This window comes from Neofelis nebulosa, chromosome 9 (genome assembly GCF_028018385.1).
Source record: "Neofelis nebulosa isolate mNeoNeb1 chromosome 9, mNeoNeb1.pri, whole genome shotgun sequence".
In the NCBI taxonomy this organism is placed as follows: Eukaryota; Metazoa; Chordata; class Mammalia; order Carnivora; family Felidae; genus Neofelis; species Neofelis nebulosa.
The window spans coordinates 140,608,210-140,625,502 of record NC_080790.1 but is presented as its reverse complement, the minus strand read 5'-3'; the positions used below and the strand labels follow the sequence as shown (position 1 = coordinate 140,625,502).

The 17,293-nt window shown below is 65.5% G+C and overlaps 1 protein-coding gene across 3 annotated transcripts; it reads right to left on the bottom strand.

Moving 5' to 3' along the window:
* Positions 1–211: 211 nt before the first annotated feature.
* Positions 212–14,144, bottom strand: SLC17A9 (solute carrier family 17 member 9). 3 transcript variants are annotated; one of them, XM_058686194.1, is made up of 13 exons: positions 13,803–14,144; positions 8,685–8,882; positions 8,144–8,283; positions 6,394–6,493; positions 5,221–5,351; positions 4,554–4,650; positions 4,267–4,358; positions 3,558–3,645; positions 2,647–2,681; positions 2,192–2,307; positions 1,909–1,964; positions 1,725–1,754; positions 212–1,226 (listed from the first exon to the last, which is right to left on the bottom strand). In XM_058686194.1, the coding sequence occupies exons 1-13, from the start codon at positions 13,862–13,864 to the stop codon at positions 1,049–1,051; spliced, it is 1,323 nt and encodes a 440-aa protein (XP_058542177.1). In that variant the 5' UTR covers positions 13,865–14,144; the 3' UTR covers positions 212–1,048. The 3 variants fall into 3 exon arrangements, with proteins under 3 accessions (XP_058542177.1, XP_058542180.1, XP_058542179.1); XM_058686197.1 differs by having other exon boundaries at positions 4,267–4,363; positions 5,241–5,351; positions 13,803–14,139; XM_058686196.1 differs by having other exon boundaries at positions 4,267–4,363; positions 13,803–14,138.
* Positions 14,145–17,293: the final 3,149 nt, after the last annotated feature.

Sequence of the window (17,293 nt, the reverse complement as noted above, 5' to 3'; positions counted from 1 at the left end):
GACCGGCTCAGGTCATGTTCTCACGGTTCGTGGGATCAAGCCCCACATCAGGCTCTGTGTTGACAACACAGAACCTGCTTGCGATTCTCCCCTCCCCCCCCCCGCCCTTCCCCCGTTCACTCAAGCACTCTTTCTCTCTCTGCCCCTCCCCACGTGCTCGCCAACTCACTCTCTCTCAAGATGAATAAATAAAAACTTCAGAAAAAATAAATAAATAAAGGAAGGTTAATAAAATCGCAGCCTTCCTTTTCCAGTTTAATAGCTTATCATTTAAATAAGTCTGGTGTGATCTCTCCACATTCTTAGTTCTTCTACATAGACATCTTGCAAAATGCATTACAAACTCACGAGATGACCAGTTTCTCGTTATGAGAGAGAGAAGGACAAGGTGGGAGGGCTCCCTGGTCCCGAGAAGCATCCCTGGCAGAGAGGGACCCACGGGGGGTGCCGGGGGGGGCCCAAAGATGGGCAAGGGCGTCTAGCTCACAACCCCCAACAGCCTCCATCAGAGCCGCGGTTCTGGCCCAAGGCACAGTCTCCTGAGGACATGTAGTGAGGCCAGAAGCCGGTGCTGGTTGTCATCACTGGCAGGGGGTGGGGGTCACCTAGTAGGCGGGGGCCAACTGCTAAACAGCCCGCAGTGCACAGGACAGCACCCCCCAGGAAGAATGATCTGGCCCCAGGGCCAAGAAGCTAAGCAGAGCAGGTCTGAGGGAAGAGTCCAGCTGGGTGGTGCCCCTGCCCCTGTGATGACAGACAGGCAGCCCTCCCACCCGGTGACCACGTGGGCACGCAGACCTACGTGGGACAGACTGTGACAGTGCAGCTGCTACTCAAAATACCAATCCCACTCACCCTGCCAGCCCACGAACCCCGGGGGAGGGCACGATCACCTCACTGGCAGGTGGAGAGACTGAGGCTCACCAGGGCTGCTCGGGCTCCGCTGGGGCCCGTCCCCCTCTGCTCACACACCCAGGATCAGGAGTGGGAGGCTCTTCAACACAGCCCGACGCCCCGAGGCGGGCAGCACTGGGTCCTCGGGGAACCGTCAGGCCGAGGCAGCTAGAGGTCCTCGTGGGTAGGGCTCAGGTCCACGCGCTGGGCCTCTCCAAACAGCAGAAAGATGCACAGCCCCAGGCTGCTGACGGCAGCCACCAGGCTGAACACGGACGTCCAGGAGCCCGTGGTCTCGATGAGGTAGCCTCCCAAGCACACGCCCACGACACCTGCACCAGAGGCGGGCAGGGCAGTCCTGAGGGGAGGGCCGGGGCAGGGACTGGGGCTAGGGTACCAGGAGGGGAGGTCGGGGGCGGCCTGAGGGACAGAAGCTGAACTCAGGTGTCCCAGCTACCAGGCCAAGGGAGGGCCGGCCTCAGAGGGTCCCAGAGGGCCAGAGACCTCACGGGCTGTCCGGCATATTGCCTCTCACAGGTCCTCCGTGGGGAGTGAGCCCCAGCGTTCTCATCCAGCCACTCAGCCCCTGGAACCCCGGGCCTTGAGGATTTGACTCACATCTATTGGTCAAGTGAGGGCTGGGCTGCTCGCCGTCAGAAAAGTGAACGTTCGCCCCAGACCAGCTCCGGGATCTCACTGTCCCCCTCCCCGCTGGTCTGACACCGGGGGACCCTGGAGGGCGCCGTGCCCCACCCTGCAGGGCTAAGGGGCCGGTGGGGCGGGAAGACTCAGGGGTGGGACAGCCGGGAGACACCCAGCCCGCCTCTTACCTGCCAAGGCCCCAGCTGTGTTGGCCACACCTGCGAGCGAGACAGAGCGACAACGAGGATGGGTCACAGGAGGCCCTCGCCCGGGGGCAGCCCCTGGGGGCCCGGAGAGAGGACGGGGCTCGGGTGAGCAATGTCTGGGTGGGGAACAGCCCCTCCTATTCAAACAGGGGCCAGTGGCTCTCACCGAACAGAAAGCCGGCACAGGATGGAGCCAGGTCCTGGATGTTGACGGAAATGCCACTGTGGGAAAGAGAAAGGGAGGCGGGCGAGCAAGTGACCACAGGGCGGCTGCCACCCCATGGAGTCCGGGGCTGGTCCTCTGCGCACCCGGGGTCTAGAAACTGCCACACGGGCACTCGGAACCCAGCCCAGCCAAGGCCCGCCCCCCACAGCAGGGCACTCAGCCATGCCAGGGCACACCCACCGTGCCAGGGTGCCGGCTGGTGAGTGGGGCGCCCGGCTCTCACCTGTGGTTGAAGGTCTGCAGGCCGATGGAAGCTGATGCAAACACCACAGATTTGCAGAAGCTCGAGGTGTGCCCCAAACACAGGGCAAAAACGCTGGACAGGCCAAGGCCCATCACCTGCGGGAGAGAGGATTGGTGCCTGCCGACAGGGCTCCTCCCGGGGCCACCCGGGGCGCACTGAGCAAGGTCACTGGGAAAGACCCTCCCAGGCCTGCCCATCGGGTATGAGACCCCCACTTGTCCGACCAGAGGGGAATGGGGGCGACCCAGGCCCAGAGACGTGTGCGGGGGCCTGGGGGGGCACAGCTGGGAGAAGGGCCTCAGGTCGGCCAAACCAGCCCTCAGCACTGACCCAGGGCACCTCCGAATGCTTTCTGGGTCAGGAGACGGGGGGTCACAACCCGCAGGTCCCGGGAGCAAACCAGGGGTGTCCAGAGGAGCATTTCACCTCCCTACCTGCATGAACTTCCGAACAGTGATGGTTCTGTAACCTGAGAAGAGGAGAGAGGTTCCCATTGGCACCCGCGTGGGGTCCCAGCCGGCACAGCAGCAGGGAGGGAGCATGGAGGGGAGGGCCGGGCCCTGGGCTCAAGGAGGGGGTGTCCCGGGTCGTGCGCGAGACATGTGCACATGTGTGTGGGCACACGTGCCTGCACTGGGCATCCTGTGTGCTGGGTGTGTGTGAGCAGCTGTGTGAATGTGTGTGGGCACGTGTGCCCTGTGCTGGGCATCCTGGGTGCGTGTGCACACCCGTGTGAGTTCCTGTGGACGCGTGTGCCCTGCCTGGGCATCCTGCATCCTGGGTATGTGTGCACGTGTGCGAGCGCGTGTGAGTGTGTGTGCCCGGCCCTGGGTGTGCACCTAGAGGACTCTCCAGGACAAGGCCAAGCAGACACGCAGAAGGAAGGCCCCGGGACGGTTTACACACATGCTGTCTCCCTGTTTCTGCAAAGTCTCCACTTTTTCCACAGTGAGTGTGCAGCACTCTCTCACTAGGAAAGGACTAACGTCTAAGAATGCGTGTGCGTGCGCATGCGCGTGCGGTGTGCGCGTCTGTGAGATCCTCGTCCTCGGGCGTGTTCGCTGGGGTCCCGGGCTCGCACACACAGCCCCCCCGACCTATGACCTCTGACCCCTCTGAAGACCAAGGAGGAGCTCCACGGTGCCCGCAGGAATCGGGTCCTCTCCCTGTGCCCCACCCCCTCCGGGAAACTGAGGCTGAGGTGGTCGGGGCCCCACTCTCGAAGCGAGGTCTTGGGGGTGGCAAGACCCCTCCCATCCCCGTAGCACCCCCAGGAGGGGGCCCCCACCCCCCACAGTGTGGCAAAGCTGGGTGGGCTCCCGGCGGCCCCTCCCCCAGGGCTCACCCTGATTGATGAGATGGTCGGAGAGGAACCCGCTGAACAGACCGGCGGGGATGGCCACCAGCCAGGGTACCACGTTGAAGACCCAGCCCTGCAGGGAAGAGGGAGGCCTCGGAGGGCATGCGCCTGGCCACCCGCGAGAGGTTGCACAGGCCGGTGGCCGCCCATGTGCCCTGATGCCCGGTAAGTCTCCCCCTGCCCACAGGCTGGGCTCCCGGGCTGGAGGGCCCCCCTGACCTTGACCTCCCCAACCCTGGCCGAGCTCCACGTCCACTAGGGCCGCCCCCCTTCAGGCCGAGTCTCCCTCACTGGCCCCCCACACCGTGACAGGGCCGAGCAGGGGGGACACAGGCCCACCGTGTGGAGGTGCAGGAGGTTCTGGTCACCAGACGGGGAGGGTGGCCAGGGTGGAGTGGGCCAAGCTGACCCTGCCCGTGTCGCGATCCCCACTTGGCCCGTCCTCGGTCATGACCACGCACAGACCGTCGGCTGAGCCTAGGGCAGGGCTCTGCCGGGCGGCCGCACAGGGTGCATCCCGGGAGCGGGTGCTGCACGGTGGTGGGAAGGGGCCCTGTCCTGGGTGGCTGCACCAGACCAGAGGGGCCGCGGGCCCTGAGCACGGGCGAGGTCAGCTCGGGGCCGCGAGCCCGAGTGGGGCCGCAAACAACACCGTGTCTCCGTCACCCCGCGGGCACCAGGGCGGTCCACCCACCTTGGAGCTGGGGAACGTCTCCTTGAAGAAGGTCGGCAGCCAGGAGAGGAGGATGAAGAGAGCGCACGCGGACGACAGCTGAGCGGAGATGGCTGCCCTGGGGGGCGCGGGCCGGGCTCAGGGTCCACGCGCCCCGGCCCCGCACAGAGCGGCGCCCCCGCCAGCCCCTGCGGAGCTCAGAAGCCGGGGTGACCCCGGCCCGTGTAGGCTTCGGGAACACCCGAGATCGGCTGGTCTCGGCCCCGTGCCGCCCCACCCCAAGCTGCGGCCCTGAGGCACCGGCTCACCAGACAGAGGGCTTCCGGAAAAGCTGTCTCCAGGGAACTTTGGTGCGCCTGGACACCCGCAGGCCTCGCACCAGAACACCCAAGGCCAGGATGAGATCTGAGGGGCAAGCGGTTTCCATGTGGAAGCTCCTCAGAATCGGGGGACGGCGTCTGCTCGTAACAGACGGCTCCCGGGGGGGCAGCTCCAGGGGCCAGCGCCCCCACAGCCCTGCGGCCCGCCTGGCTGCCCCGGGGACGGCCACACCGTCCTCCCTGCCAGCACCTTGGGCTGTCGGCATTTGAGGGAGTCTGAACAGACTTCCTCGGTCCTTCCCCCGCCCTCGGATCCCCCAAGCCCCGCTTCCTGCCGTCTTTAGACCGATGGCCCCTGCCAGCTGCCTGTGCCCGGTGGGCACCTGTCTCCGTGTGCCCGCTTCTTCCTGGGGCACGGCTCTCAGGCCTGAACTCGGGCAGAGCCGGCCTGAGAACTGGCATTTTCCTCAGGCTCTAGTCTAGAGGATGCTTTTCCGGACAGGGCCAAGCTGCAGCCCAGGGACCCGCTGAGCGGGCGCTACTCCGCAGGTGAGTTGGGTGGATGTTTAGCGGCCGCTAGAGGGGCCGGGCGCCAGGCCCTCACCCTCCCTGGGCAGCTGCGTTTGCCGGCCATCGCCCGCCCGGCCGCAGTTACCTTTTTCACTCAGCAGGTACCTGTGCACATAACACACCCACAGCAGGGTGAGCCCGCCGGAGAGGTAGAAGACGCTAGGCCAGCCGTACCGGTCCAGGAGCAGGGAGCCCACGGCCCCCGTCACCAGCGTCCTGAAAGACAGGTGGCCGTGACCCTGGGCTTTGCTGGGGCAAGGCGATGCCTCTGAGCACCCCCACCCGGCATAAGCTCGTCGCCAGGAAAGCAGCCGCCCCAGTCTGAGTGTATTTTGTGAAGCGTTTGGAGCGTTCAGGGAGACTTCCGGCTGCCTCGGCACCCAGGGGACGTGGGCACAGCCGTGCGGCCGTGACACGGCACAGGGGCCCTCTGTTGCTTTAATTTCTTGCTTCCAGGCCTCCAAGTTGGCCTCCAAGATGTCTAAACGCAAAAGTGGGAAAAGCAAGCACAAAGCCCAGAAGCCCTGTGGATCCTCGCCTCCTGCAGGCCTGGGGGGGGGGGGGGGGTAGGGGGTTGCCTTCCCCCCCCCCCCCCCCCCGGAGCCTCCCTTTCCTCATCTGTGCAGTGGGCAGAGTGTGTTCCGTGCCTCTCAGCCTAAGACACAGGCCCAGGACGCCTGGGTGAAGCGGGATTTCAGAAACAACACCCACCGTTCCTTGTGAGAGTACGTCCCACATGGCGTATCCAGAACCCCCATTCCACTGGGCGCTCTGGGCTTTTATCCGGGCTCCTGGCCCATCCTCAGGCACCCCTCCACGCTCTGATTTCTTGCCTGCTTCTTGGCAGCGGGGAAGTGAGGGACCTGAGCCCCGGGTAGTGAAGCCCCATCAGGACAGCAACATGTCCCTTCTCCCCGAGCGAGGCCTCCATTCAGGAGTACAGGGACAGGGTCTTCATGTCTGGACCATGTCACATGCCCCCCAGGGGAGCACAGGTCACCTCCCACATCGGGAAGGCACCCCCTCTGGCTCCCTCAGCACAGATGAAAGGGAACGCCGTGTCCCATTGCCAGAGCCTCAACCACACCACCTGCCCTGGGGACAGAACATGCACAAGGGTGGGGGGGGGGGTCCCCCGCAGCACAGAAGCAGCCGACCCGCATCTCCCTGAGCCGCAAAGGCGCCCACGTGGCCTGTCCCCGCCCAGGCCCCCCTGGGCACACCCTCTGTCCCCTGGGCTCTCAGGGCCAGGACTTACCCAAATTGGGAGCCGGCCCCCACGGCACTGTAGGTGAAGGCGCGTTCGCTCTCTCGTACCTTCTGTGACAGCAGGCTGGTCAGCGCCGGGAAGTAGACCCCTGAAACGAGCAGAGAGCTGCGTCCCCACGCGGTCACCTGGGGCCAGGGCGGGGCCAGCCAGGACCGAGAGCTGCTCTGGGAGGCTCCCCCGGGGACCAGCAGGACTGGGCTCTGAGGACCTGTCAGCTGGACTCTCAGCTGGGGGACAGGTGTGCTCAGGGTCCTGGCACAGAACGGGCTGTGGGAACGACGGAGTCTGAGCTGGCACTCCTGACACACCAGCTCGAGTCCTGGTGCACACTCACACTCACACACGCACGCCACACGCTGATTCGTGCATGCTCACGCGCGCACACTCACACACACACGTGCACGCTTGCTCGCACAGGCCCACTCACACTCGCACACACGCTCACACACTGGCACGCTCTGCTCGCACGTGCACATTCGCACTCACTCTCGTGCTCTCACGGACACGCTCACAATGCTCACGCACACTTGCACACGCATGCTCACACATGACACGCTCGTGCACGCACGCACACCCACATGCTCTCTCGCTCGCACACGCACGCTCGCACGCGTTCACACACGCAGTGCACCTACAGCCCGTGAGGCCCGAGCGAGCGGCCCCACGGAGCCACGGTGCCTGGATGTGTCGCCGTCCCACAGCCACACGAGATGTCGCCGCAGGGAGGCCTGAGGGACCCCGGGGCCTCTTCGCAACTTCCTGCGAATCTATAATCATTGCAAAACCTAATTTTTAAAACAGGGACGGCGGCTCCCGGCGCTGTGCTTTTCTCCCAGGAAGAGCTAAGAGGCCAGGGGCTGAGGCAGGGCCCGGCCTTCCCGTCGGGGCCCCACCCCTGCCCACACCAACTGCCAGTCACCCAGGCTGATCGCTGCCCCTTGGGCTCTCGTGACGGCACGGACCGGCCCCCCCACCTCCCAGGAAGATGGGGGAACAGCCTGAGCTGAGGGCCCCCTGGCTGGACGCCCAGAAACCCCAGCCACGGGACCGGCCGCACGTGGGGCACCGGGGTGAACCCACGGGGGCTCAGGAGCCGGACTGCCCGAGAGGCGGACCGGTGGGGCCGGCCAGGAAACAGGGAGAGGCCGAGTGCAGACGCGGGTCCCGGAGGCTCCGGCCAGGGGCAGCCTCTGCCCAGCAACACGCAGAAACTCAGCAAGTCCCCGCTGCGCCAGCGGCCAGGGGCGCTGACGGCCACCGTGTGGCAAGCTGCCTGCCACCCACGCCCCCGGGGTGGGCCTTTTGGCAGAGGGGGGCATCTGACATCGGATTTCGCCAGACCGTGAAATGTTTCTGGGAAACAGACAGAGCTTCGGCGCCAAGGCCTCGCGCGGCACGACGGACCCGCCCGCCACAGGGAAGCGCAGCCGAGCGCCGGCCGCCTGCTGGGGGCGGTCGGTCCTCGTGCCTCCCTGCCCACGAGGACAGCTGCCCGCCCGCCGCGCTGGGGGCTCCCGGGGCCTTATCAGCAGGCGCACGAGACTTCCTCTGACCTAAGCACACGCGCGGGAGCACGCCTGAGTGCACGTATGTACCCACACGTACACCCACCTGCACGGACACGTCCACACACCCACGTGCCCACGCGCGTGTACCTACACGCGTACACAACGCGTGCGCGCTCGCCTGGCGCTGGCACGGCTGGGACCGCAGAGGGGAGCTGCCAAGACAGCCCTACCTTGGAGCAAGCCCGTGAGGATGCGCGAGAAGGTCATGAGGACCAGGTGAGCACTGCTGAGGCGGGCGAGCAGCGGGGTGGCGGCAGTGATGAAGCCCCAGGCGGAGGCGGACAGCAGGATGACCTTCTCACCCCCGATCCTGGAGGAGGACGAGAGCACAGTGGCGGGTGGCGGGCAGGGTGGGCGGGTCCTGCCCGGAGGAGCCCAAGCCGGTGCCTGCTCCAGCCCGGCTCTGAGCTGCCGCCTCCGGGCCGGGCGCCGCTTCCTCGTCCTCCTCCGCAGAAGGGGCGGGGGGGGGGGGTGGTGAGGGCACAGGCCCAGCCTGTCCCTCTGTCCCAACAAGCACCCCCCCACCCCCGCCCCCCAGGACAAGCGCCCCAAGGGGAGCCGCGCACCTGCCCCCGGACCGCCTCCTCCACGGACCTCTGTCCTCCCGGCCGATGCCTCTCTCCAGGCTAGGCCCGGCCCCACGTTCATCCTGCGGGAGCCACCTCCCCCCCGGGGCAGCCCCGGCCCTGCGTGGGGAGCAGGGGTGGTTACCGGTCCCCCAGGTGGCCGCCCACCACCTGAGTCAGGCAGTAGCCCCAGAAGAAGCTGCTGAGCACGACGCCGGCTTCCTTCTTGTTCCAGCCGAAGTCCTGGCTCATGGAGACGGAGCACACGGGCACGCTGACCCGGGCGCAGTACAGCAGGCCCGTGCCCAGCAGCAGCGTCCCCGTCCATGCCTGGCACTCGGGCCTGCGGGACAGGAGGGATGGCGTCACCCAGGAGGGCAGCGTGGCCGCCCCTCCGACACCGGAACCCCCCTGCGTGTCGGCACCCGAAGCACAGGCAGACCCTAGGAACGAGTCACGACAGCAGAGGCTGGGAGCAGCCGGACGGCCAGCAGAGGGGCACGTGGGACAGCACAGCTGGAGGGGTGTGCTAGCCGGGACCGGCAGCCGGGTCCACACCCCCACTCCCCGCTCCCCACAGGCCAGGGTCCCCAGGGAAGCAGCTGGGCAAGAGCAGACAGCTCAGTAACCTGCCCAGGAGACCCCGGCTGAGGCCAAAAGGGAGGGTCTCGTGGCAGGGGTGGGCCACTACGGGATAGGAGCAGGGCAGTGGGTCCCCGAAGGCTCCGCAGGAAGAGCTGTGTGTGCCCAGCAGAGGAGGTCGGGGCAGGCGGTGCTGGGCGGCCAGCAAGGGGACAGTGTCGTGGGGGTGGTCGGCCCTTGGAGGAACCCGGGCGGAGGAGAGGCAGGCCCGGCTGCCTAGGAAGTCGCCAGACAGGTGTCCACAGGGGGCCGGTCCTTGAAACTTCCGGCCAGTGCTCCCTGACTGCCCCTGAGACCAAGCGAACTGAGAAACTGCCAGAGGCGGGAGATGACGCCCCCGTGCATGTGGGGTCCCGGATGGGGTCCTGGGGTGTGAAAACCAAGGGCAGAAATCTGAGCAAACTCCGGGCTTTTGTCCGTGGTTCCCTGCGGAGAGGGACTCGCAGGCGGGACAAAGGCAGGACGCTGACAGAAGATGTGGAGGGAGGGGCGGGCGGTAGAGTCACTCCCTTCACGTGACTCTGTAAATCAAGAACTGGCCTCAGAGACAAAGTTTACCTTTAAACAATGAGAGAGAGGGAGGTGTGGGCACCAGCCGTGGGGGTGGGAGATGGGTGGAGAGGGGGTACCGCTGGTGACTTGTGATGTCCCGTGCGGAGGGCGGGGTGTGCAAGCTGGGGGCGGGTGGTCAGAGAGTGCGGGGGCCTTGCAGCAGCCCCGCGGGGAGCTCAGGGGCCCCGCCTGCACGGGGACCCATCCTGAGCGGGGCGCACACACCAGGAGCCCCATCAGTGGGTGTGATACGACGCACCCATTACCACAAACGCCCCGACCTGGAGCGGGGCCCACCTGCCGGGAGAAGTCAGGGCTGCGGGCCTCCCCGCAGGATGGACCACTGACCACAGGACCTGCCCCGGGGGCTGGCCTCCAGGCGCCCAGGTGTGGGTGGGTCTGTGGACACGGAATGAGAGGCCTGGCCTCTTCGAGCCTCCGTTTCCTTAGTGAAGACAGGCTGGTCCCCATGACAGCTGCCTCTTCATGGGTGAGTGGATAGCAGAGTGACCAGCAAGTTCCCAATGTCCCAACAAGAAGCCACTGTGACCAGGAGGAAGGGAGGCCAGGCAACAGTGTCCACCTCCTCCGGCTGATGTCTCCACGTGGGTCCACTCCCTGTCCACAAACCACAGTGTGCTCTTCCACGGTCAGGGAGGAGGCAGCCCTCCCCACGGCCCCGACCTGCTGAGTGGCCCCACCGTGGGCGCCCTGGGGCCGCTCCTGGCTGCAGCCCCTCCACAGCCAAGGAGCCACTGCTTGAGGCTGTGGGGTCCTGCAGTCCTACCAGCAGAGACAGCTGATTCGAGGTTCGACACCATCACTCGGGAGTTTGGGGGTGAATGAGTCTGAGTTCCAGCAGCCGGCCTTCCGGCCCCAACAGACCCCTATCTGTAGGCCAGGGCCCCATCTGGGGCTTGGGGATTCCAGTTCTAAAGTGCCTTCCAGCTCCTGATGGGGCGTGTGGTGTGGGCATCAAAGAAGTCCCCGTCCGGGCCCTAGCACGACGTGGGGAACCCCATCCCTTCCCTGGACTGGTTTCCTGGGCATGCTCTGGACCAGGCACTTCAGGCTGGGCCTCTGGACCTCAGAGGGGTGTGGCACGCAGGGCTCCAGGGTGCCCTTCTGTGGCCCTCTGCTTTTATATACCAGAACCAGTGGGAAATCGGGTCCTGTGCTAAAAATATCCCCAGCTGTGCAATTCCAGAAGCCAGACACTAGACCCTGCTTTGGCTGAAGCTGGGGGACGGTGCTCCACTTGGAAACTGCCCAGTGACCCCCGTCACATGGCCCCCATCCCCACCTCCAGGTTCTTAAAATGTTACTGGAATGATTCAGAAGCCTGGACAACAGGGACAGCAGCACGGACCCGAGGTCCCAAGGCTTGAGAGGGATGGGGCCATAGGGGAAGCTCAGTGGCTGTCCCTCTGGGCCCGGGGGCCCCAAACGCTAGTTTTCTTTCCAGAACTGAAGACCGTGGGGCGGAGGCAGGGCCAGGCATCTGCGAGGCTGATGAGCCCGCAGGTGGCACCAGCTCACTGCCCACCCGACACAGGACCCGGGGCCCCTGGCAGGGCGGACCACCGTGGGCTCAGGCACCCGCCCCTCTGGGGTTCCGGACCTGAAGATGATGCCCGCAACGTCTCCCCGACACTCATCCCTGGGACTTGACCACAGTCGCCCCGCGAGCACCTCACACGGTCCTCCCTCCCACCCAGCTTTCCAGCCCAGGGGCAGCGGGCCTGTTGGGCACATCGCTCTCCTGAGCAAACACTCCCACTGGCCTTAGTGGGGAGGTCCAGAGCAACACAGCCCAAACCGCCCACCGGAGTCCGTCCAGCTGGCCTGAGCCCAGCCGGCTGCAGCATCGCCACGGCCTCCGGGTGCCCCGTTCTGGGGGAGCCCACGGCGCTCCCACGCCCCCGCGCCCCCTGCAAGCATGTGTATGCACTGCCCAGGGGCACCAGGAGAAGGCGGGCGTGGAGTAGAGCTTCCAACGCCCCCACAGACAGCCACAGTCCAAAGGTGCCTTCGGGAGGAGCTTCATTCCTTTCTATGGTCAGAGCAGTCCAGACTGGACTGTGCCCCCAGCAAGCCCACCTGGCCCATCTCACTGGTGACCCTGAGAGCCTGGCTGTGTTTGCCCTCTGGGTGGGAAGGCCAGCTGAGGCTGACCCACTCTGGGAGGCTGGCAGGCTCCTAGAATATGGTGCTGCCCCTGGGCCTCCTTGTGACCACGGGAAGCCAAGAAAGGCCCGTCAGCATCCGGGCCAGCAGTCTGCCCTGAGCTTGTGTGGGGCAAGGTGCTGTCTGCTTCCTCCCTGGGAGGCCCCCACGGCCCAGTCCCCAAGCTGGAGGCAATGCCAGCTGGGCAGGCAGAGGTACTTCCTCTCCAGTGGCTGGGGACACAGAACAAGGAAGTCTGGCTGGACTCAGCGGCCCAGACACGGACTCCTTGATCCTGCGGATGGCCTGGCCTGTTTGGGAACACAGAAGGCTACCGCAAGAGTGGATCGGAGAGTTTCATCCTGCCCACTGTGACCTGCCCTGAGCCTCAGGCCTGTGCCCCCAGCTCATCGGAATGCTTCCTATGAAACTTCTAGAAACTTCTGCTTCCTGCCAGTGGCCCTTGTGCATAAGCATCCACGGCTGAGCAAACATGTGGTCACGTGGCCCCTCGATTCAGAAAAGGGAAATGTGCCGGCATTGCAGGCCACGGGTCCAAGGCCACTGGCTGCCCCCACCTCTGCTCCCAGGGCCCACAAGGGCAGACACGTGGCTGTCGAGGCAGAGGGCACACAGGGTGGGCAGCCAGAAACAGCCACACTCACCGCGATGGGTCCACTCAGGGGCGGGGACAGCCTCGTCCCGGCTGAATCCAGTTCCACTCAGGACCCCCAGACCCCTCCAAAACTTCAGGCTGCCTCCCCTGCCAACGGCCTGGGGAAGTGGGGCAAGTGCCCCTTCCAGAGCGAGCACACAGGGAGGCAGTTGAGGCCGAGCCAGCTAGAGCCGCTGAAACGTGACCCCCTGCCACCCGGATCAGTACCTGGATCAGCCCCTCGGTATCCAGGGCAGCAGGAGGGGTGGGGAGTGGGGGGGGGAGGACGAGAGCGCTCCTGGACCCTGGCAGGCACCAGCACGCGGCCCCCCAGCTCTAGCAGATGCCTGGAGCAGGGCCCAGGCCAAGGCTGCGGTTTGGGCTCTGGGACTCCCACGCTCACTGCGGCCCTTCCCACGCCGCTCTGCACACCCTGTCCTGCGAAACGACCAGCTTCTCTCCCGTCTCCCCCACTGGCTTTGCCTTCATCTTGCCCCAGCCTCGGGGACACTACCTCTTAGCGCCTTCCTGTGACCCTGTGCTGGGCGGCAGCAGCAGGTCCTGAGACCAGGCTCCCTGGGCACTCGGAGACGGATGTGAACTGGCCTGGGGATCCCAGGGCCTGACGTGGGCCCGGGGTCCACAGAACCAGAGGGAGGGCTGCGGCACAGGTGGCCTGGTTGTTCAGCGTGTCACAGTCGTGAGGAGAGCCCCTGTCCTGGGGCCTTCTGTCCTCGGCAATGGATGTGGAAACAGAATGTTTCCCAGAATGTGGGCCCTGCCCCCCCAGGAGCCTCCCGCCCCCCCACCATGGAGACCTGTCCACAGCACACAGCTGGCAGGTGTGGGCAGGACTCAGCCACCTGCCATGTCAGCTGAACCTGCTCTCAGGTGTGTGGTCACCGGTAGGGACTCGGGCCTGTAAATGGGTGTGGTCCTACCTGGCAGGGTCACTTCTAGGACCCACAGCTGTGCCCGTGAGCTCCCCCTTCACCAGCCAGGACGATGCCCCCTTCCCCCAGGCAGGACTCCTGGGATACCTCCTGCCTGCGCACCCCCCGGGGACCCTGGAGGGCCTGGAGAGGGCTCACGGGGGCTCTCACTGGCCCTGGGACTCAAAAAGGGATGGGGTCTCGGGCTGGGTACTGGTATGCGGACCGTCAAGGAAGTGCACAGCCCATAGGTGGAGAGAAGGTGGCCTCGCCCCGTCCCCAAGCCACCGCCCCGCCCCCCACACCTTGGCCCCACCTGGACCACTGGGCGTCCTCAGCCCCGTCCCTGCGGGCCTCCTCCGGTGGCAGCGGCTGCATCGGGGGCAGCCGTCCGCGGGCGCAGCGCTTTCAGGTCGGGCGCCCGCCTCTCCAACCCACACGGGGCAGCGCCGCCCAAGGCCACGTGTCAGTCCCGGCCGTGCTTCCGTCTGGCGCTCTGCTCTTAGGACGTGTCGCCCCCGGACGGCCACCGCAGAGGGAGGGCGGGTGGGGCGGGGCACACACTCAGTCCCCGCCCTGCGCTCCACCGGCAGCTGTCAGGGTCCACCTCCCTGCGGCTCCTCCGGCTCCCGTGAAGCCCGGCGGCGGGAGTGGGGAGGGTGCGGGGCTCCCCGTGGCGGGTGGCCCGCTGGGCGGACCGGGCTGTGGAGGGCGGGGCCCGGGGGATCCTGGCGTCAGGGCTCTGGTGTTGGACAGGAGCCTGTGAATCGGGGGATGGTGGTGGTCCCCACGTCACAGGGCTGTGGACTCATCCAGTGACAACTGGGGACAGTCTTCGCAGAATGCGAGAGCAGGAAGACTCAAGCGCCCCCAGTTTGTAAGGTGGGTCTTCGGAGGTGGGCTCCCGCCCTGCCACCCGAGCCAGCCAACGCCGGGCAGCTGAGCGGGCCGTGTCCACGTGGCAGGCCGTGTGGAACAGGCCAGAGCCCCAAGGGCGTGCCAAGCACGGAGGGTCTGCCAGCCCCCAAGCTGAGTCCCCGGGGCCCTCTCGGTGTGCGGGGGGTGGGCCTTACGTGGCCTCGTCGAGGACACGGCCAGCGCGGAGCCGCGGACGCCGGGACCCGACGGCCACAACCGGGCTTCCGGCCACACTGGCTTCTCCTGGCTGCCGCCTCCTCCGTCCTGCACAGGGCAGCCCAGCGAGCTGGGTCCCGTCCCGCCACGGCACAGCCTCCCAAGGCTTCTCACTGCACTTAGAACAAAGCCTAAAACATCCCCACAGGGCAGGGCCCCGCCGGCCCCATCCTCCAGCCACGGGGCTTTTTTGGAAGCCAATTCCCTCCCCCCTCGGCCTCCGGAGTCTTCAGTACCGCGCAGCCCCCGAGGGGGCCCAGGCCCAGCACCACCCCCGCTGCAGCTTCAGCTTCTGTAACCGACAGACCTCAAGGACCCCGGGGAGGGGGGGGGGTGTCTCCCCGGTGCGGTGCCCCCCATCCTTCTCCTCCCCCCAGCTTCACCTTTCACCTCTTTCCCCTCCCCCCAGCTTCACACCAGCTATTGAAGGGAGGAGTCTGTCTTTTGCACCCAATTACCACCCTAAATGGTAGAAGGACCCAAGGACAAACAAGTGTGCACAACGTGACCGGAAACCACAAAAATGATTTTCGGATAATAGACGAATTTAATGCAGTGCAGGTTCTACAGCCGGATCCTTCCAAGTTCCGGAGCGGCTCATTCTTCAACGTGCTGGTGGGCTCACCATCCGCGTCTTCAACACACGTGCTGCTGTTCCGCACGTGATTCACGCTAAAACCACAGCTAGACGCTCGAGACCGAGGACTCGCCGGGCCCGTGGGTCTGGAGCTGCGCAGGGCCCGCCTCGCCCTGGGTCTCTGTGCCTCCACTGGCCGCCCACCGGGCCCTGCCGCCCCCGGCCCGGGAGGCCACGGCGACCACCGGGCTCGCTTCCCCCTCGAGCGTGCGCCGCCGAGTGCCAGACGGCACAGCCAGGCAGGGCTCCGCACGCGAGTCCGGCGGTCCGGCGCGGCGGGCGGCAGCGGGATCGTTGCCTCCCGGTCCCCAGGCTCCCGACGTGAGGCGGAGACTCGTACCGCACCGCATGGCACCATTCCTGCCCGTGCCACACCCACAGCCGGGCACGAGGTCGCGGTGTGACCTGCTCGAAGACACAGCCAGTCGGAAGGTGCTGGGAAGGCGCGTGCAGAGAAGTCCACTCCTCCCGGTTCTCACTCCTCCAGCCGCCACTTTTGGTTGGAGCCGAGTAGGAGTCCCACAGACCTTCTGTGTCACGGTCAGAATGGACCCAGCGACCCCGCCTTCCGGGGGGGGGGGGGGGGCTTCCCAACTCTGCAGATGAGTCCTGGCCCCACCACAGGCTCCCTGCAACGAGAAACACCTCTGCCCTGCAGATGGAGGGACGGGATGCCCGGTCGGCCCAGACTGCCCCTCCTGCCCCCCGCCGAGGGCCTGAAGCCGCCGCAACCTGTGAAGGCGGAGCAGCTGGGGACACCCCACCACTGCCGACGGTCTGCACAGGCACAGAGGCCGAAGGCCGCTGCAAACCCGTGCTCTACGTCTACGTAAGCAAATCACGAGGACAGGAAAAGCGCCTCAAAGGCATCTCAGAATTAAGGCACGACATCCCACACGGGCAGGCCCCCCGGGCCGGGGACTGTGGCCCTTGCCAAACACCCCGGGGTGGTCTTGAGTGCAAACCCAAGCACTCACTGCTCTGCACGGTCACGCCGCCACAAACCACCGCACCACCTCCTGCAAGGTGGCAGGCGTTGGCAGGAAGAAGGGTTTAGGCGCCATCGTCACACGGGGGAATGGTGACGGCGGAGGATTCCTTTCCCCTCTCCGATGTAACAAACCTGTGAGGCTACACTCAGTAACGCCACCGCTCCGGCGTCAAGGCACCCTCCTTCTGCACGCACTAGAAGGCACCGGAAAGCTGTCACTCCAAGTCTGTCAATGTTCCGCAAGTGCCTTCCACGCGAGGCGCTCACGGTCCTGACAGCACAGGATGTGTGCCTCTGCAGGACGTGGCATGTGTGACGGGGAGAAGGGCCTCAGGCTCACCACAGCGGTCCCTGGACTTGGACCATCAGGAAGCATGCGTGAGTAAAAAAAAGAAAAAGAAAAAGAAAAAAAAGAAACTTTTCAGCTTAAAACCACGCAGACGGCAGTGCCAATCTATTTTCTCACAAACGTGAAACTCGAGTGCTGCATCTCTGGACGAGAGACCAGACTCCCGCATCCACGCACAGCACACACGGACGCACACCTGTGAAAGCAGACAGTGCTGGTGGGAATGGACAGAAGGGGGCAGAAGGACGCGGACCCGGTCCCTCCACCAGGGCTAGCAGATGGACTTCCCACCAGATGTGTCGGCATCGTCTCTAAGTCCTTCTCCTTCGTAGATCTTCACGGGCAAAAACTAAAAAGACCTTTCAGGAAATCGCTCTTGAGAAAAACAAGGCAAATTTTACTGTGAAATTAACAGCAGGCAGCAAAAGCAACCTATTCTGCATTTTTCAAAGGACGCTGTGGAGGCCCACAGGCCCGCAGGGACACGGCGGACCAGGACCAGGGTAACTCCCAGAGCAGGTCCCGCTCTGTCCTCCGGAGGACACCGTTGTCCTTAACGTAAAACGTGTACGGTTCTTTCTGAAAGCCCTGGTCCCCCCACTCCCCAAAACCAGCATCGTACACAGAGAAATACGGACACCGCGCCACCTTAACAGAAACCGTCCTCAACACGTTTCCCCACACGGCTTCTGGATG